This window comes from Astyanax mexicanus, chromosome 10 (assembly GCF_023375975.1).
Source record: "Astyanax mexicanus isolate ESR-SI-001 chromosome 10, AstMex3_surface, whole genome shotgun sequence".
In the NCBI taxonomy this organism is placed as follows: domain Eukaryota; kingdom Metazoa; phylum Chordata; class Actinopteri; order Characiformes; family Acestrorhamphidae; genus Astyanax; species Astyanax mexicanus.
The window spans coordinates 3904721-3927060 of NC_064417.1; the positions used below are offsets into that span (position 1 = coordinate 3904721).

Here is a 22340-nt window from a genome sequence, read left to right on the forward strand (position 1 = left end):
CAGACAGGATGAATATTCCCCCCACACATTCTTCACAGCTTCGTGCGGCTTCGCGAGTGCGAACTGTCGCACCCTCCGCAAACAGACGATCTGTTCGATCAGTGGAAGAGGGAGGAATGCAGAGCCAATCGGATTCGGCGTGACCAATTTGAACAGTCACAAACTGACAGCTCCACACTTTCCTCAATCACTATCACATGAAAATCCCCAAGTTGCTCCAACCACCAGAAGACAAATGGCAGATTGAGTTGCAGCAGATGTGGTGGCCACGGTGCTCTCGGAAAAAAGAGAGAGAGAAAAAAATCCAGGGTGTTTGCAGTGATGATTGTGCTTTATCCCCTGGTATCAGCTGGCACAGCAAGAAACTATCGCCTGGCCTCAAAGTTTGCTTAAGTTTTCTCCACCTATTTCCAGAGTTTCGAGTGTTGCGGGCAGTGAGAAATTATAGCTCGGAGGAGAATGTGGGTCACTTTCGGGCAGGGTTTTTTAGAGGCATGCTCAGGCCGGCTCAGGAACCATAGACACAGAGAAGTCTTTCTTCCCCCTCTTGTTCCTCTAGCCCAAGTGGCCACGGCCGGGCCAGCTGCCTTCCATCATGGAAGAAAACGCAGCCACAGATGGACTCTTCATGGTCTGTAAAGATCCCCGCTGCAGGCGAGGCGCCCACGGCAGCCAAGCTGGGTTGGCGTGAGCCAAAAAGCACTCGGCGTCAAAAAGCCATCGGATGCCAGAGAGCTCTCGGGGATGATGGTCCTTGACTGGATTCCCCTGGCCCCCGAATTGGACGGCAATGCACATTCTAATAAGAGCAATATCGCGGCGAGGAGGAAGCGGGGAAAGAGAAGAATTGCTCCGTGTCCCGGTGGACAACAGCGAGCCCCATTCTTTCTCCCGCCGACTGACAGAAAGTCAAAGGGGAAAAAAATCATATATATCAAGGAGGGGCTACTGTGTGAGAAGGCCAAGGTTACCAAAAACATGGACAAAAGTGCATACCCTTTCACTGCTGAACATAACCGACTGATTGACTTGTAGCACGTCCCGTTTTAACTGCAGAACGTCAACTTCTGCAATCCGCCCATCACCTCAGAGCCATCTGGGTAAGGCTTCTCCAGTTACCAGCTAAAGGGAGCGCCGAACATTCAAAGCAAAGATAAAACCATTCCTCATGGATGCGAGCGAATCCTACACAAAGGATTTTTTACAGGTGCTAACATAATACCTTTGGCTACAAAAGCCGACATACTGGAGTCATACCAAAAATGCCTGCGAGCGAAAGAAAGGAAGACGGGGCGGCGCAATTAATCTTTCAGGGAAATCCTCTGCTTTGACACTGTGAATTGAATCTTCTGCGAAGACAAAGTAAAAGATAGCATGCCCAAAAGTTCAGATCACCGCCATTGTTCATGTGTCAAAGAGGCAGACAAAACCGCTAGAGAGTGAGGGCGAGAGACGATGAGCCCCAATATTTATCATGTATCCCTTCGCCAAATGACTCACAACATTTATTATTCTCCTCCCATTGTGAGAGGCAGGCTAGGATTGATGGCGGTGGGCGTCCAGTCCGTGATAACCGTGCTCTACAAGCGAGAGGAAGCTGTTCGCTCGCTGCTCTGCCTCTGCATTTCTGAAGCAACAGCAGAAAAACAAGGAGAGCAAACAAGTTAAAACGCTATCTCCCGCTATTGTGCGGCGTCTGTGCATTGTCCATGCTGGAGCTTCCTGGACAAGGACAAAATAGCTGACTAAACTGCTCTGTTGTAATTCACATCAATTAAGATCCGCACATACACACAAACACACACACTTACACATACACTTATACACACACAAACACACAATTCAGCACATTTCCTTCCATCCCTAACAGGCCACAGGGTAGAATTCCCCCCAAAAACAAGTAAACAGCAAGTTTAGGAGGCAATATAAGTGAATCTGGACTGCCTTGAGAAATTACTGGCGATTTCTAATTAAAGCACAAGCTCTCAAGCAAGCATGAGGACACCAAAGCCTGCATGTTGAGCGGCTGCATCCTGCATCCTGACACAAGCCCATGTTTTTTTTTTTTTTTTTTTTTTTAGTTTTTACTACTGAGATGAAAACCAGTCTGAGACACTTTTTTATTTTTTTAAATCAGCATCTAATGAATATTTAACACTGTCCAAAATGGATGGCTCCTGTGCAAAAGCTCGTTTTAGCAACATCCCACTTTCTCAGCCCTGATGTTCGCCTCTGGAACGTGATAAAACAGATCCACTGGTGCGATGCCTGTTTTTTTTCGTAAATGTTGCGCCCCTTTTCCAATCACCACCAGTTTCCCACAAGCATGTTCTAGCTGGCAATAAAACATTTCTTAGGAACACAGATGACCTTAGGGAAATTCCAGCGCGGAGAAGGGAGAAGTACGAACGCTGGTGGCCCGAAACAAAGCAAGACAAGTTGAACATTTGATGGTTTTACTGAAGCCAGGATTCAGCAACTGCTGTTTTTTTGGGGGGGGTTTTTTGCAGCAATCTGTTTGCTTTAGAGTTGTCGTGCTTTAACAGCTCTGACTTGGGTTTGGATGTCGTCACTCAAACTGTCGTGCACATAAGCATGTCTGGCCGTGTTTATGGCCGTGTAGAAAGAAGTGGTATAGTTGTAGTAAAGTGATAACTGTTTTCTTCACATGCGGTGGAGAAAGGGGAAATCTGAGGACATTTGGAACATTTTTTCCTGCTAGAAATGAAACATGAATCTTAAAGCAGCAGTCCCTGAGTTTTTTTTTTCTTTTAATAATCTAAATGTTGTTATAAAGGCATTGGTTTTCCTGAGTTTACTAGAATCAATTGTTTTAAGTACTGCTATTAGTGTGCTACACAAATTCCCCTGCTATATCTAAATAAGGGGTGTGCCATATCGTATTGTACGCGATAATATCGCCAACATTTTTGAATATCGTGAACGATATAATACCCTAAATATATTGTGCCATATCACCCACCCATAATGATCAGATCAGGGTACTTCTTTTTTACTTTTTTTAACAAAAGAAAAATTCACACTGTTCTTATTTTCCATTATATACCTACTAGACACAAATTATATCTGTCCAGTATCATTTATTTTACTTTAATCCTGGATATATGGAGATATTTGGAGTGCATTATAAGTATCATGACATTCTGGATCATTGACTTCTGTTACAAATCTGATCAAATTCTTGTATTTTTTAATATCTCAGGTAGGGTTGTGACATAAATCGTATGCAATAATACAATAAAATTTTCATTTCGTTGCAGTAGTGTATTCTTGAAAAAAAAAAATCATTAATATATATCGCCAAGAGTACCGTTATCGCGAAAATACCATGAAATACTGTGGTATTATTTTAGGGCCCTAATCTAAAATATTCTAAAAATTCTAAAAACATATTAATGGTTTGGTGGGTTTGTTGGATGTAATTGCTCTCTACATTTTGATAGTATCTCATAAATAAACTGTATATTCTCAGTGATTCAAGTGATTTATTCTAGTGTATATAACACGCATTAAAAACGGTTCTCATAGACATGTTCTGTACAGTTACACATTCTCACCAGAGAGGTCTCTAAACCCCAAAAATCCCCAAAACTTACAAACTGTTGCTTTGAAATGAAATATCAGGCAGTGGTTTTACCACACAGGCTCTACCCAGCCTCAAGATACAAATTCTAGTTTGACACCTCAAGGATTTGAGTACAATTAAAATAAACCAGAGCAACAAAGCCATCCATGTCCAACCATGTAAGCAAAGATCTGGAACCGTCCAGAACTGAGTGAACTGAGTGTGAATGCTTGACATTTTTACAACATGTGGTAAATCCTGTATATCCTCTCTCTCTCACGCGTGCCCGGTCTAGCCTTTCATTATGATGAAGCATGTTTAATATTGTTCAGCCACATTATTCTGTAGTGAATACTTGAGATGATTGAGGGTGCTCTAAATTTAGTGAGTGATCCAGCTGTCTCCTGCGCTGAGCTGGGCTCTCCTCTCCAATGGCAAGGCTGCACCTCCGCACACAATGAGCGCGGGCGAACCGAGACAAAGGGCCGCAAATATATGGGGCATTTATGATGTACAGCCCCACAATTTGAGGAGCTTGAGAGGCCAACTGTGAAGGCTCATCTCTCTAATGGTGGGCTTTGATTTGCCTGATTGTCTGCAATGTTGCACACACAATAAAAGAAAGACGGAAAAAAAAAAATAACGGGCATATTTGCAATTCTAATCATCCCCTCAACAAGTCCAGACAGCCAAGAAACAGCCAGCGCTCTCCTCCGGGATATCATTTGCCTGACTAGAAAATAATGACACGCAATCATTGCCATGGATACCATGCAATATCCCAAAAGGAAAGAATGGCGAGGATATTAATACACAAGCTCGGAGGACAAAATGAATTAGCGTGGAGATTAGGCTGATACGAGGTTAATGAGTCTTCCAGCTTTTTCGGAGAGAGAGAGAGCTCATATTTCCCCACAACCCTGCAGCTCCCGGTCCAACACCTGGCGTTGAGCATGTTTCAGCAGGTCCGCCCTTCGTTTCCAACTCGGCACCAGCCTAGAGCGCGCCGAACGGACAACTGCGCGGCTCTCCCAGGAATACTCAGTCAAATAATTAATTAATTAAGCAGATTACCAGTAAAACTGGTGACAAACTCAATTTCGCTGGGTAAATGACGGGGGTAAATTATATGCAAGGCCATCTGTTTTACTCTGCTTTCTGCAGCCTCTTTTTTTATAGGCATGCTCAGATCATTCAGACGATTCCGCTTGAAAATATAAATGAGGCAAAACTGCTAATAAATATCAAGCACTTGGGCTGCGCGACAGGCTCGCAGCAATGAGCATCAATCACGGAGATGTATATGTGTTTATATTAGAAAATTTCACCTCGCATCAATTTAACTGGACGTGATATTTTAAGAGACAGCTATATGATTATATATATATATCAATCACTCATACTGAAGTAGAGGAGGAGTTTACTCATTGGGAGCCAGCATATGTGAAGGCAGGCAGCACTGGCATATGCAAAAAGCTGTGAAATTAGGCAGGAACAATGAGTGGCGTGGCTGTCTGCCATGTATAAAGACATCTCTATATGGCTAAAGACCCCTGCTGTTACACACAGCCACAGCTATGGTCAGGGGGGTAGAAATGTGGAGTGCAACAGAATCCATCCAGATTTCCTGGGAAAGGATTTAAGTATCTCACGTCTCTCTCTCTCTCTCTCTCTCTCTTTCTTTCTCTCTCTCTTCTGGAACGTAGAAATCTTGTCATATCATCATCTGGTGTTTTTTTTCGTAAATCTCCTTTGTATTGAAGTCATTTCATTTCCAGGAATTAAATTCTCTTTCACATTCTTGACAGATAGACTGACACGAGCAAATCTGGCGAGTCTGTCTAGGCTTTGAGACAATCAAGACATATTTTGGCCCCAGGTTTATATTACTCAACTAAGGTATTCCGAACGCTCGGCCCAAACTTGTTACGCTGCTATGTGTGCGCTGGTGGCTGATCGTCCCCGAATAAGATTTCTTATTTCTTTCTCTGAGCAACGAGACTGAGAGAAATAGCTTTTATCAATGAGCGATGAACTTTCAGCACAAACACATACATTTTCTATGAACCAATTTGTTCCTCCTCCGCGTCAGAAGTCTCAGAAACCGAATACTTAATGAGCGCTTCATTTATCACCACTGAATGCTAAATATCTCTACAGCCCCCCCAAAAAAAAGAAGAAAAAAAACGGCAAAAGATTTCCAATTAATCCTCGGAGGGAAGATAAAGGCAGAATAATGCAAGTCCATGGAACTCCAAGACATGTATTTAAGCAAATTTGCCACGCTTTAACTTCACTACTTAACACGGCCGTGGAGAATACGGGAAAGATTCAGCTGGGCCAATAAATGTTTTTGGCAGAAAAGGGTTTCAAGAGTCGTGCCTGACTGAATATTGAGCTGCTGCAGTTTCACGACTGTACTGGTGTTTCAGAGGGAGCTTCACTGGAAAAAAAAAAAAAAAAGCTCCTGGAGAAAACAGGAGGTTTGTTTTAACTGAAGATTTATTTATTGAATTTAATAGCAGCACATCAGAATCTGCCATGTGACACTACTGTTGGCGAGGTCTTTAAAAGTACAGTGTTTGCTTTCATAACAGCAAAGAAGAGTCACCTCCCTACCTGGAGATTAGCCATGAAGCTGAATGCAAGTACACTGCTTTCAATGTCGTACTTTTACTCGTAGTCAAAAAAAAAAAAAAAACAGCTTAACGAGCAATCTGAAAACAAGTTCTGTAGCTATAACAGCCTGAGGCCAGCAGTGGTTTTAAGTGATATATTGGTAAAAGAGATTTTTAGACGTTAAATAGAAGTGCATGGAGCGAATGCATGAATATTTTATTTTATAGGGATTAGTTATTTAAAAAGTGTATTACAAGTTTAATCTTAAACTTCTGAATATATATTTTTTAAGCACTGAAAGATATACAATTTTCCTAGTAGTGGGATTGACGTACATGCTGTACATATATAGCGTATATGGCGTAAACAGGCTGACATGCTAAACGTTATGCTAACTGATCTTGAATTGTATCCTCAGGCCATGGTTTGGGAATGCACACACACTTATATAAGTATAAGTTGTGAGATGTTATCATGTTGAGTGAGTTTGAAAGCTGGCCACTGCAAGTGTTTACAGCAGAGCAACTTATCGGAATAATCAGTTGAGTTGGAGTGAGGCCTGATGGTGGATGTCAGACGGATCAGACATGCCATTTCCTCAATCTAGAGTGTCACATGTGTATTGGGAACACGACATAGAATGAATCTTCTATATTAGCCAGATAATATACTGCTATGAAGAAACGTTGTCTCTGCTGCTCCATGCTGTTTACACATTAAGAGCTTGGTATGTGCAGCGTTCACTGCTCACAGCTGCATGACTCTGCACTGCATGCCCATTGAAAAAGTCTTCTGTGTTAAATCAGCTTCACACTGCACAGATATACATTGTGGAACACAGAATCTTCTCACTATATCTACTTTCTTGCTCCAACACCAGATAGCTCTGACCAATCAGAGGAGACGATGTGCTTGCGTGGTTTATTGGTGCCCATTTTGGTGCATTTAGGTTTGTGCCTGTGTGAAACCAAACCAAACAGGGGGAGAAACGCTCCAAATAAACAAACTCATCAACTGATCTGGAACATAAAAACAAACTACAGTTGTAAAAACGCTCTTTTATACTCTAAAAAAGTAAATTAAGTTTTAATTCAGAAATCCTTGCAACCAAGCTGAAATGTTTACAATAAACCCAAAAGTTTATTTTATCCAATTTGTCATAATTTTCATACAATATTGTTGTAATTAATTGAATACATTTTTTTAATCGATTGGCACCACCGAAAAAAAACAAAACTTTGAAAATCACTGGTACAACATTATTTAAAGAAACAGTATGATTCAAATTCAAGCACCAGCAAAACTGCTTTTTGTTTATTTTTTTCTCCTCACATTTCTTCACACCTCTTTTCTCAAGAGTGGCCCTGCGAGGCCTGATCTGCCGTTATTGTTCTGAGAAGGCGTCTGATGCTTCAGAACAACAAGGAGAGTCTGGGTATTAGAGATGGTGTATCATCATCATTAAAGCCATCTGTAACTTCCACTTCAGTAGAGCCGGGCCCAGCTGACACCTTTACCTTTCTAACTTCCCCATTTGAGGGAACAGCTGGGCTCGTGTCACGCGATGTGAACCCGGACATGCATTATTCTGAGCCACTTGACCGGAGCGGCGCGGCGAGAGAGGGACGCCTGTTACCGTGCCATAATATTTGGCCCCTTCAAAGCCACATCACACGCTGCATATCTCATACCGGCAGCAGCTGAAGGCAGCTGATTGTTTTTGAACAGCCCGAGAGGGTGCAAAGTGGACCTCTGTGGCTAGAGGAAATGATTTCCCTGGCTTTTTTCTTTCTCCTGCAGCACTGAGATTTGCGAAAGCAATACGCACGTGGCATTTGGTAGTATAATTTAGCCAACACAGCCATTGAGGGAGAGTGCAGTCCATCTTGCGGAGGCATTTTGCAAAAGGAGTTATGGATCAAGCACTTGCAGCAAGCAGGTGTCCCCTCTTTTAATATGTATAAGACGGTTCCTACTCGGGAGCACGCCGGATGTCTCGAGATGCACAGGAGATTGTACGATCAAATATTTATAACTGCAATCGCAGAGCAAAGGAGCGAGAAAGGGAAAATGCATGCCTAAAGAATTTGGGGACGAGGGACGAGCAGCCAAGCCAGCGATGTAGCAAGACTCACTCAGGGGGGAGAGGGATCCAAAACAATCAGAGGTTTGGAGAGGGAGAGGGCATTTTGGCGAGGGTGCCAGAAGAAATGTCTCATTTTCCCTCACAGTCACAGAGCAGAGACGGTTTGGAAGGGAATCACAATAGGGCCGGAGAAAGAATAGTGAGCGACAGACAGCGGCGGCAGCGATTGCCTATGAGCAGATGATTAAGCTTGGAGCCTGAGACCAGTGCACAGTGGGTGAGGCCAGGGGAAAACCCAAACACGCCAGCCAGCCAAGACGCACACTGAGGATCCCATCCTCACACGCTCCAGCGGCCTTTTCACTTTCACTTTGATGTGGCCGATGTGATGGGTCTCAAAAGGGTGACAGATGCATCACTGATGATGCTGAAAAAAAGAAAAAAGAAATAAAGAAAGAAAGAAAGTCTCTAGCATCATGTTCCACGTATTACCTTACCACGCATGCACGCATGCCTCTGTATCTTTAGCAGTCAGCAGCCCAGCAGTAAATGCAGTAAATGATTTGTCCATTCAGGTGCTTTGAGAAATAAATCTTGCAAGAAAAAAACTTTTTTTCTTTCACTTTTTTTTTTTTTTACAAGCCCCTATCTTCCTCCTTGTGTTGGTTACAGACGTGACATAAGGAACTGATCGCTAAACACATAAAAAAGTAAACATGGGAGGTAACCCGAAACATATGAAGCGAAGATGAAACCGCATTCTCCCCGTGACTAAAAAAAAAAAAAATGCCTCGACTGAATATTAACTATAATAAGACACTGAGGGAGAGAAAGGAAAAGCAGATCCCCGACTGTTTCAAATGGACAAAGGGAGGAGGGCTGGCATGCATCACCAGAACGGACTCATTGGAACATCTACCTCTCTCTGTGCTCTAAGCCCGCACATGACAGTGACATCTTCATACAATTCCCTTGAATCATTCATCGCTGACAGGCCTCGAGGGTTACCAACACGAAAACCGCATGCTATCTGAACTGGATTTACACTGGGATAGCTGCAGCACTTAATGATTAAACATATATCTATATATATATATATATATATTTATTTATATTTCTGATATTATCGCCAGACTTGCGTTAGGATACAACGACTCTTCGTGTCAGGATACACTTTATCCCTGTGGGCTTCCACATATTATATTTTTAAATAAACGTTCCCAGTCTGGGGTGCGATTTTTGATTGATTGAATCCCGCATTGTATGATTTCTGTGTTGACAGATGCATCTCTGTTAGGAAGGAAAGCAAGGAAATTTGCAACCATTTGACTCCATCAATCAAAATAATTCAATTATGGAACCTCAAATCCCCTCTTGTGCGTGACCCATCTCCCCCAGCTTACCAACAAATTCAATTGAAAAGACAATACACGTACCGTCGTGGTGGTGGTGGTGGTGGTGGTAAGGTCTACTTTGCATATTTCACAATAAGAGCTAATAGCAGGCTAAATAAAGAAATAAAGGAATAAAGGAAAGGTTTGGGACTGAAGCAGGGCTCCAGACAGAATCTACACAGATTTTTTTTTTTCTGATTTTGTATGACTAGTTTAAATAGGTAACTTTTTATATGACACTGATGATAAACATGACAACCAAAGCAACTGAGCCTTAAACCAAGCTTTAAACAACGAACGCCAGAACTTAGAAAAGGACAAAAAGTGGAAAAATCTATTTCTTTACACAATCGCCATCTCTGTCTCTGTCAGATTTTAAGAGGCCATTTCCTCAACCCCAGCTTGACTCTGTTAATACCAGTGGACTATTAGAAGACACAGACGAAGACATACTTTTCCACTTCAAACTAACTTTTCAAAACTTCCTCTGCTTCGGAGATTTGCTAACAAATATGGCTCACGTACAACAGCAAAGACAATGTGTTGTTAATTCTGTTCAAAGCAGGCAAAGATTCAGCTGTAAAAATAATGTTGTAACTGAAATAAATATTTGAAGAAAGAGAGAAAAGGCAAAATAAATAAATAAATGAATAAAAATAAATAAATGAAATTCAACGCAGCCTACACGATAGAACCTGAGGAACTACCTCTTATCAAAAAAAATCAACTCCAATGTCTTGTTTGTTATATATAAAAAAAAATATATGACTGGATGTGTAGAAGACATATGATAATGATAATGATAATGGTGCAGCTTCTGCTGAGTTCACAGAATGCACTGCAGATGACATCAACACACACAAATGAAAACGCCCAGAAGGCAAATATATAATATCACTGTATGTGTTGCTTATATGATTTCATATTATTATTATAATTATTTGGCACTTAAAAATAGTTATTAACACTTTATTTTTTATTTCAGAGCCACTGACTTCTTAAGCTGCTTTTTCATCTGGATTCCTGCTTTGGATCAGTTTCAAACATAAGTATATACAGTGCTTAGTGAACTAGTGTTTTTTAAGAACAAAGGAAAGGAAATGAGATAATAAGAGATGTGAAGCTGCTGAATAAACTAACAAAAATGTTTTTAAAGTTCCCAGAAATTGTTTAAACTTTGCAAATTCGCACATATCAGGGCTGGAGTTGGGTGTGGAGGGGGTGGTTCTGGATATAATTTGCTTTTCAGATTTCTATAGCGTGAAAGAGGGGGAAAATATGCAGGGATCAGTTGTGGCCTCCTATAGTGAAGCGATTGAACCAGGCCGTCACAGCTGCCACACAGCTTGGAGTTCGGAGGCCCGCTGATCCTGGGAGCTGAGCAGGAACGTTAACAGCATGACTTTTCATCCAGGCCTTCCTAAACTCGCCGCTGCGGCCCAAGCAGCATTTGATGCTGGGAGCTCGCATTGAAATGACTGAACAGGGGCCTTCAAGTCCTGGCAGAACGGGTTAAAGGGGGCATAAGAAGCCCCTCACCCTTAAACCCTCAACCTAAATCCTCCCCCCTCGTCCCTAGGAAAGACGCAGAGCACAGCCACACTAGGTTTTGTGATGTCTGGCCCAGGAAGCATAGATGGGTTTGTATTGGGAAGGGGGGTTGTATTGGAAAGGGGGTTGGTTGTATTGGGAGGGGGGTAGAAATTCCCCAGTAAATCAAACAACTTCCAACTCCCATCTGACATATGCGTCTAACAGGATGAATTCCTTATAACAGATTAACGGAAAAACGAGTAGTTTTTCCTATCTGCCCAGGACCACTAATAGTGATAAAATCCAAGGATTATGCGCTGCTATTTCCAAGCATGCCTAATGGTTTCCATTTCTTCTGTCTTTATCCCATGGATGGATTAGGACTGTTTTATAATTAATTTTGAGGATTGTAAGCAAGAGTCCATCTGGTGCAGTGACACACTTACCGAGGAGTCCGCCCAGCAGGAATGGCATCATCTATTCAATTAGATCTGCACCCAGAAGTGGGTTCTAATGGGTTTTGAAATGCCTGTCACATCCATCCGTTCCACGGCCCCTTCCACTCGGAGCCGTGCCACAGTGCAATGATCTCATGACGCTGGTCCCTCTCCCTCTTTTCAGATCACACACACAAACTTCTTTCCTCCCTTTTCCTCTTTCCTCCGCTGTTCCTCTTGCTCCCTTTCTTCTCTTGCCCTCTCTTTTTCCCCCTGCGTCTAACACATGGAAATAATCTCTGGCCTGGGAGCGGAGGGGTGAGTTGATGGGCTGCGTTATCCAAAGCCCAGGCCCGGCTCAGTGTTGACACCAGCTCTACTCTCCACCAAGCCTCTAATTTGCACGTTCAGTGTTGAAGGCTGTTTCCTGCGAGCAAACTTTCTTTTTCTTCTTTTATTTTTTTTGGGGGGAAATGGCCTCAGGGCTAGCCTCATTTAAATTGCTGCCACTGTCTCAGAGGTTTTTGGAACCAATACTGCCAGGGGAAAAAAAAACTGTGTTCCGGACAACAAAAAGGCACTCCAAGCACATCTGAGACCTCTAGTTAATGCCGCTGCTGCTGCTGCTGCTGCTGCTGCCGCCACTTCAGGGTTCTACGTTGCATGGGAATTGTTTGCCGAGGTGAACTGTGGTACAATCGTCTTCCGTTTTGAGTGTTGAGCTCAACACATGGTAACACTTGCCCTCGCAACTGTAGCATTCAGTGTCTATTTTCAAAACCGGTTCGTTTCGGGCTGTGACCGCTCGCACCGCAAGTGGCAGTAACAAAAGCAGTTTCACCACATTGGCAGGTAATGATGTTACCAGACAAATAGCCCCAAAGAACATTTATTTTAAGGCTTGTGAAATAATGGGATTTCAAGTGGACATAAAGCAGCAGTGGAGGAAAATGTATGGAAATTGCATTGCCTTGAGAACGTTTCCCTGCTCTTAACGACTACTCCTGCGTGTCAAGGTGCCTGAGATGAACGGCCGTTATCACAAGAGCAGATGCAGCTGTCTGAGATAGCCCCTGACAGAGGCTCTCTTTAAAGCAGGGCAGACCAGTTGCTTCCTATAAGTGGAATAGCAGTTAGCCTGGTGCTCACACAATGGTCAGTTTCACTCGGGCATTTTCTCCGGCCTAAGGAGTTTTGAGAAGGCTCTAAGTCCCTGCTCTTTGTAATGAGATCCATATCAGTGGGAAACCTGATCAGAGAGAGCCTAAGACGGGAAGAGGGGGCAGAAGGCGACAGGAGTAGAACAAAAAAACAGTTTTCTTGGCACTTTGCGAAGCAAAGCATAAACCCTCGGCTTGCCGGGGAAGCTTTATTGATTGGAACTGAGCCAGTTCGTCCCTAGACTGTCACTTGTGATCACAGGAATGTCTCAGGTGATGTTAGGACTTCCACTCTTCTTCATCTGACTGTAATATGTTAACTACAGACTATTCAGCTACTCCCGATTTATCACACATGACAACCAAGCCACACTGGGAGAGAGTAAGTGAACGGAATGGGGACACCTCAAGAAAAACGAGAGTACCTCGCACGGAGGCAACCGATGCCGAGCAGATAAAAAAATAATGACGAAACATGCAAGCCCTGGGTTCTTGTTTTATTTGCTTGCTGGGCTTGATTACAGCTCGGACTGGATAAACACATGGAAGCCTAGAAACTCGGACGTGCTGCCGATGTAACTGGCGCTCCAAAAAGGAGGCTCAGAGCTGCAATTCTGAAAGTGCTGCCTGTCTTGTATTTCTCCTCCCCTTGCTGTTCTTGTCGAGAGGGATAAACAACAACTAGCACTTATGTTCTTGTTTTTTTGTTGCAAAAAAAAAGAAAAAAGACCAGACTAGACAAGAAACGAAAAAAAAAACTAAAAAACTCAGCTGCAGATTTAACTCAAAGAAGAACTCCAAGAACATCAGAAGTTGTAGGCCTGCCACAATAATTATTATAGTTATCTTCTAATCGTATCATACAATAATACATAATAACTATTTTAATAGAACAGCGTAAAACAATGATCTTTAATTATTGAGAAATATTCAGACAAGGAAATAATATGGAATATAAAAATGTTTAAATACCCAAAACAATTAAAATACAATGCTACAAACTCAAAACCACTGCTGTTAAACACAATAGACATATCCAGTTCATTCCCATGAATGGGCTCTCTTTGTTAAAAAAAAAAAAAAAAACATAATGGGCAACACTGAGCTCTGTAAAAAGTTTGAGGTATTAGGGTCATCAGCTGATAACATAATTATCGTGACAATTATCGAGGACATGACCTTGACCATTTTTGCAGAACTCGATTTTTCCCCATTGTGCAGAACTGATGTCGCTAGTGTTACCTCACACTGTTTCTGTTGTGTTGTAAAAACTAAAAAAAAGGACAATAAGTATACTAAAAGGGTTCTGGGCCGTCATACACGCTTCGCCTAAGTACATGCATGACTGCAGAACCGCTGTATTAGATTTCGCTGCATGTTCTCATAGAAAACACAATTTTTCTAACCATATTTGACTCAGCCAAAGCTACTGTAGAATGTGTAAAACTAACAATCCTTTTGCGTATGCAGAGTGAAGACTTTTAACACCAATTACCATATAAACACCCAAAAGTCCACCACTCAGCTGAGTACAGTGATTATCACAAAACAGCAGAACTAACAAACACCACTAACAGCACAACATACAACTAGCTGGTCAATCTTTGTATGATAATGATAATTCATGGCCATGAAAAAAGCATGATCCAAACACTGTGATCCATTCTAAACAGTATTTTTTTTATGTCCAAGTATAGGCCTTTAACCTGCGCTGGAATTTCTTCTGTGTTTAAAAGCAGCGATTTCTTTTTTCATTTGTTTTATTTATGTACGATCTTTAAGCATTTTATTTTCCAACTGCACTAATAATTCATAATTTTCTTACATATCGTTGCCCTTTAAAAATATGTAACTGCATTATTATGCTATTATATATTATTATCATTTTATTGGTCTTAAAATAAAAGAATTTTCCTTATCACAATTACTTCTGGGAAAATATATTGTCCAATAAAAACAAATTAGGCCTACGAAGCTAAAAAGTAGTAGTAAATAAAAAATCCACATATGAAACAGTGTTATAGTGTTACATGTACAAAGGAACTTATATTATAATCTTTTTTAAATAAATGATGAATGAAGGTCCTCAGCCTGTCAGTTACTTTAATGCTTGCTAATTTTAAAGTCCTGCCCTCCCCTGTCAATTCAGAGACCTTGAAATATCTCCGTTTATTTGAAGAAGCGAGGTTAAAATTAATTGAGTGAACTTCTGCTTTTGGGAATAGAGAGGCGGGGTGACATCTGAATAAAAATCCATAAAGACAAACTGCAAGTGCAGGGGGAACCCAACTGGTCTGAGGCTATGCGCTATCCTCGCGCTCATAACTCACAGCTTATTTGGGAGTGCTGTGTAAGATTGTATTGTTATTGTTCCCAGCAAGGAAGGGGATGGCAGGATTAATTTATTAGCCAGAGCAGCAGTGGTCTCCAAAGTAGGCAACAGGATCCAACACATTGTAAATCTAGACAAGACATCAGATACTTTTCTTTATGCTATCTGGAGATACTGAGCGGCTCTGCGAGTGCGACTGCCACCAAAACTGAAGAAAAACAATGAATTCTTTATGGAGTCGATATCCTCAATATACTCCAACTTTAACTCGAACAGTGGCACCGGCAGATTTATTTCAAGAGCCTGTGTGAACCATGGCTGAATACATTACATGCATTTTTAATGAGATGGTGGGCTGTAATGGAATACTTGTCCTTATTGGCGCATTGGCACATAAGTGGAAAAGGAAATGGATATTAATTGATTTATGTTACTATCTAAATGCAATTCCTTCAACTCGGAATTAAAATATTAAAGGGTCAGCAAAGTAATAGCAAATTGTTCACATTTCTGGTGGCGGTTCAAGCGGAATTAATAATCCCAGCGACTGCAGGCTAGGATTTCATTAGAACAAATAACTACAGCTTGGAAAAATGTTTAAAAGTACTGGTTAAAACAGACAAGCCAGCATTCTGAAAAATGACAAACTTAAACTTGGAAGATCGCTGTAAGAATTTATCACAAGATAATTTATTAGATTGCGGCGCAGTTTCGTCCAAAGTAAGACCATGTATCAGCTTACTGCCTTCAACATTGTATTGAATAGTTCAGCTGAGGTCAATTTTTTTATTTAGTTTTTTTTTTTTTTAAATCTCTTTCTTTTACACTGCAGGCTCAGTATATGTAAGTGGGTACGTACGTGTTGAAAGTACACAAACATTCCTTTTAAAAAGCAGCTAAAATGTTTTTCAAAAGTGGAAAAAACACTTTTTGTGTAATATTCCAAGGGTAAAATTCCATGGTTTTACTTTATGTTACATTAATGAATAATTTATGTAATTTGAACTTAAATATATAAAATATATATATATATGTGTTGAAGCCATAAATGTCTTATTAGCGTTATTAGTATAAAAGCGTGGGCAGAAATATTAAATTTTAATTATTATTTATTACAAAAATAATCCTACCCCTCCCCACCCTATTCTTTAAGGAACCTGTAGGAGCGCCGACATACAGTCTGGAAAAGGTTACAGGTCACACCAATATTATCCCAAAGCCTGCGGTGATATGGCAACGTGACACCATGGTAATTTGTACATTAACTTCTAGGAGACCAAACAAATCCATATTTTTGATATCTTATAATAAACAACACACTGTTTTAGATGATTAACACTAAAAGATTACTAAAATGTTTTTATGCTAAAATATTACATTCTGACACACTCTGGACTGGAAGAAGTGGGACAGTTGAATTATTTAAAAATCTATTTAAAAAAAAAAAGCATAAGAAATGATGCTACGTTTTGTTTTAAACCAGTTTTTTTTTTTTTTTTGGAAATAAGTTTTGTGAAACTTTAAAGGCGTGCAAAGCTTTGCTCCAAAAACTCAGGCTGAGCTATCAAAATAAGCCTATAAAAGAGACAAAGATCATGTTCTCTATAAGTATTTTTTATTTTTTTTATTGTACTTGAACTGACTACAGTTTTATTAATTCACAACCATGGGCCTATTGCATTCTATATAATTCACATGTAAATGGATTTGTTAAGTAACTTTTATTTTTTTTAGGATTTACATTATATTCCTCTATACAAATGATCACAGATATAAGTCTAAAATATATTTAGATTTTTTCCTAAACTCTGTTTTTCTCATTTTCAATGACTGGACCTAATTCACACAGGTTAAGCCTTAAATCAAACCTAAAGGGCGATGTGGTCAGGCAATCGGAAAACTCTAAGTGTTCCTGGAGAAGTCTGAGATAGCCGTGCTCGGTCACCTCCCCACTTACTGCAGATAATATAGGCCAACAATGAGGCACAAGTAGCTGCTCGCATTAGGCAAAGTCCCAATTCACATCGCACCATTGTTAACACAGTTTGAGAGCTGCTCGAGTTATTCCTCCCATACAGAGAGCAGGCGAGCATATGATTTAAATTAAACTCTAATATATAACACGCTGATAGTGGGAAAAAAAAACAGGACAGAGAAGGAAACTAAGAAGTGGAGGAACACACAACCACAAGAGACGAACAAGTTGACAAATACAGAACTGTTGGGACAACATGAGTTACATGCTGGTGAGCAGTCACAAGTGTCCCATTTGCTTGCAATTACATTAGGGACCTTTTGGTGACGGACACAAAACCTCCTAAAGCATGTTGGATTCTGACTAATTTATTTAGTAGTACTGAAGCAGCCATGACTAAGAATTGCTCACGAAAAAAAAAAAGCCTCAAGTGAATATAAAGCAGAAATGCACTGTAAAGTATAACAAACTCATCTAGGGCAGTATAGGATAAGAATGTAGGATTATATGTAGAAAAAATAAAAAGGGAAAATAAATAAAAAATAAATAAAAATGAGTTTTAAATGTTATGAACAGAAAATACATGTAGCAAATATTAGCATTTTTTAATCATGAGAAAATAATGTATTATTAAAGTACAGTTAAACAGTAAAACAAGTGAGTTGTTAAATAGATTCAATGATTGTGTTAAAGTAAACATATAACTAAAAAGTTTAATCCAGCAAAATATAGGCACATAAAAAAAACAAATACCATGTTAGTACTATAATTTCAATCTATAATTCCTATAACTCCCTACTATCTATCTACCTAGATAGATAGATAGATAGATAGATAGATAGATAGATAGATAGATAGAAATTTATTTATTTATATATTAAGATAAATAAAAAGTTGTTTATATATATATTTTTTTTTTCATTTCTGTGCTTTACTATTTCGTCCAACACAAACAATATTTAGCATATTTTCCCCAAATACCTACAATCTACTATATCTACTTAGTAAGCAGTGTTGTGTACAGGCCTTTTATCAGTACAGTGGGAGAAGATCTGATGCGATCATCTAGACTCAGTCCTTCTCAACAGAATTTCTCAATCCTGGTCCACTGCCCTGCACTTTTTAGTGATTTCCCAGCCCACAACACCCCTGATCCAGGTAATCAGCTGGTAATCAGCCAGTTATTGACTTAAAGGGTGTGTGTTAAAGCAGAAAAAGCACCAAATGAGCAGCAGTGGGCCTAGAGGAAAATGAATGAGAAACACTGACTAACTAAACAGAGTATTTTTCTGCATTTTTTGGAATTTCCTTTTAAGCTAAACTACAACATCAGCTCAGTGAGCCAGTGCTCTCAGATCAGGGCCCTGAAAGTGGCCTGTACTAAAAAAAACTGGGCTGAACCACTTCTGCCATTCCATAGTGAGCCATAGACCACTTGGAATAATGTAAAACAAAAATGAAGCTGCTCAACATATTATAATCTAGATCTAGTTGTTCTACAATCCAGTGGTTGAGTGGTGAGTTCTTACAGTGTTGGATGGATTAATGGTGGGTGGAACAGACAACTATTGTATTGTATTTACTGTAAAGGTAAACCATTAATAAGCATTAATAAGCAAAATTGTGCTGATTATATATGGTAATATGTATAAACATATATAGAAAAAGTAAAAGAATGTGAGTTCTGAATCTGTCTCAATCCTGGACCATCAATCCATGTGTCCAAAGCTAGTTATGTGGGCCACTAGTACAAACCAGGTATGGTTCATGTTTGCTTGTGCCACATTAATGTTATTATCATGGGCCTTCCAATGAGTAGACACAATAGATCACATATATCTATCAGCTTTGGTGTCTATGCCTATGCATATGCAGCATTTGTGCATCTGTGCATCATTTATAATTCATAATTCATAAGTCCATAAGTGTTCATGATGAGTTCATATATGTGTGTGTATAAGTGTGTTCTTAAACTAACCAACCTCCTGTAGACCACAACCAAGAAGAACATGCCCTAGTAGAAGTATATATAGGCTAGCATAGACAGACAGAAATCCATACAAACACACAGAGAGAAAGACAGATATATTAATAAATAGATAGACAATTTAGATAGCAGCAACACTTACTTTGGGTTCTGGGAGTTCCAGATGATTGTGTCCAGGGACTTGGCTAAGGGCAGCGTAAACTTGCATAAGATCACACAAATCCAGATGTAGTATCTCCAGCAGCTGTCTGTAGCCATTGCTAACGAGAGGCGTTGTGAGCTTTGAGGGACTTGAGGACGCTTTGTGACAGACAAAGGGTGATTTCAGTGATTTTTAGTGATTTTTAGTGATTTTTCTGTGATCTCAGTTTAGAAGCGCGTGCCTGGTCAATGAGGAGCCCGTGCACCTCCGTGTATGATGCATAGCCCTCTAGATAGATGAATAAACAGTTAAGTTACATAGATACGTAGTAAGTTACAGTGATGTGGATGGTACTACTTTCTTTCACACGCTGTTGTGTTGTGTGTGTTTTTTTTTAAGAACGTGTCCTTGGATGAACCTCGAAAATGAAGGTGCTGGTGCTGGTGCTTCTGTCGGTGGTGATCAAGAAGAAACAGAAGATAATGATGATGATGATTATGATTATTGTGATGGTGATAAAGATGATGATTTTTGGTGATGGTGATGATGAAGATGAAGATGTGAGGAGCCTGTGTTTTTTGTTTTTTTCTGTCCTCAGGTGGTTGTTTTATAGTTATAGTTATATGTTATGTTGGGTTAATTCCAGTCAACAGCAAACCTGTAGCTCTGTGTATATCTCTATCTCTTTCTTTGTAGATGTGAATGAGTTTCGTCCACTTCAAAAAACGTCCTTAAATTCGCCCCGTGGCGAAATTTTCAAGATTTCGAGATTTCCGCGGCTAGTTTGGGAACAGGTACTGCAGGTCCAACGACAGAAAGGCAAAAACAGAGACAAATCCACCTCAGAAAAACGGGATTTCCAGATTCCCAGCCCTCGCTGCTGCGCTTGAAGCTCGGTAGATGCCCTGTTGGTCGCTCCGTCCGTCCAAATAATAGAAACAAAATAATAATAATGCGCCCAACTCCCCGCAACTCATTTTACGCTCAGCGTTACTCGGTCAAGGTGGCGGCGGGGACCCACCGTACCCGCGCGCAGTCCTCTCCTCGCCTAAAATCCAGTTCCAGGAGTATTTTCAGTGTTTATTTGTTTGTGTCAGTATTAGCAGCAGCAGTAGTGGTAATAATAGTAGCGGGTATACTCACGGCTCCGCTCTCAGGCATCTAAAACAACCAGCGGTTCATTCAGTCCTCTCAGCCCGGAGAGGGAGGACAGAGCGCCCCGCAACTTCCATTCGCAATGCGGGCGGTTTAGAGGAGCAACGGAGGAAGAAAAAAAGAACACGGAGCAAAGAGTGCGGTAAGTTCTGCTACTTCTCCTTCCTTCGCGGCCGCGGCGCTTCCCTTCCCAGTTAGCTAACCCAGGTTCGCTGCTTCGTTTAGGCTACTGGGATCTGGCAGATTGCACCAGTCAGTCCCTGCACAGCGCGGCTACTGTAACCTGACACCCCGGCAGCCGCCAGCCCCGCCCACTCGCCGCGCTCCAGCCAATCACAGCCCAGGACAGCGGCGGCGTTCTCCTCGCGCTGCTGCGAACACGTTGAGGACATACAACACACGAGCCGAGCCGCCGGTAGATCCGCTAACACACTACTAATACACTAATACACTAATAGTAATAAACCTACGATACAGACTGATATATTATAATATCATCAATACAGTTCCAAAGATATTCAGTAGCAAAGAAATTTCGTGTTTTATTTATGTAAAATACTTGCAACAAGTGTAAAATGTATAAATATTGATATATTTATTATTCATATAAATTATACAATGTACAATACATACAGCTCTGTAAAACATCTTGAATATAATCGAGAATAAGATAGGCGATCACAAGCCATCAAACCAAGCTAAACTGCTTGATTTTAAAGGCATAAAGTTATCCAAAAGCAGTGTGTAAGACTGGTGGAGGAGAACATGATGCCAAGATGCATAAAAAACAGGGTTAAAACGTTATGAATATGAACTTGTTTTCTTTGCATTATTTGAGGTCTGAAAGCTCTGCACCTGTTTGCACAAAAAAACTGAACTTGTTTTTTAAGAACTAAAAATCTAAAAATCCAAAAATCAAGATTTTAATATGTGATCATGACTTATTATAGCATGGGAACTAAATAATTAAGTTGTGGAGACGAGTAAGTTATGTGGGCGATTTAGTGAGGCCTGGGAACGAGATATTTAAGTTGTGGTGATGACTTATTAAAGCGTGGGAACAAGATAATTAAGCTGTGGGGACAACATATTAAAGCACTAGAACAAAATGAGTCACTGCATGTAGACCATTTTCACTCATTACTCAGTTGTGCCATTTTTTGTTGACAAACCTGTTATGTATTTGTTCTGTTAATTTGCATCTGTTAAAAATATTCAGATGCAAATGTATAGGTAACTGCCACTGGTGGAAAAGCACCCAAACCATACATATACAGGAGTTAAAGGACCCATAATAAGGTAAAATAGATAAAATAAAATACCTAATTTTACACATATACTTAAGTAAAAGTACAAAAAAAGTTCTATCATAATTTTAGAACAAGATTATTATTAGCATAATCAACAAAATAATTTTGCGCATCATTTAAGTTAAAACTACTCTAGTGTGACTTTTGTAACACTTGTGTTTTAATATAATTAAGTCATTAATTAGTCAGACACTGATGTCTATTACAGTTTTCACTAGCACACATTTATTTGTATTAGGTAATTATGTAAAACCTAATAAAATAAAAAAACTTTTAATTTAAGATTTATTTGCAACTTTGTCACAAATTTAAATGTAATAAAAACTTGCTTTTTGATCACAGGTTCAATTAGTTTATTTTATGCTGTTGCACCTGTATATTCCACAAATTCAGTCATTCATCTGGGCATAGACATTCCCAAAATTCCCAAAACACACTTGTTGCACTGATGTTGAACCATATGCTTGCGCTGGGTGAAATGTCTAAAAGGTCAAAGCAAGTTCAGAACAGAGTGCACGCTGTACACTGATTGTTATTTTTATTTTTTATTTTTTTTTTGACGTGTTACAGTTTTATACACACATAAACCAATGAATGGTGTATTAATTTGCATTATGTAGTGAA

General features: G+C 40.1%; 1 protein-coding gene across 1 annotated transcript in view; it reads right to left on the reverse strand.

Annotated features, from left to right (window-relative positions):
• Positions 1 to 20674, reverse strand: part of LOC103034681 (ephrin-B1) — an 83590-nt gene extending 62916 nt beyond the window's left edge. Inside the window, exon 1 of the mRNA XM_022683756.2 lies at positions 19252 to 20674. Within this exon, the coding sequence (XP_022539477.2) occupies positions 19252 to 19367 (116 nt within the window). The 5' untranslated portion in view covers positions 19368 to 20674. The remainder of the gene's footprint in view (positions 1 to 19251) is intronic.
• Between the last annotated feature and the right edge of the window lie 1666 nt (positions 20675 to 22340).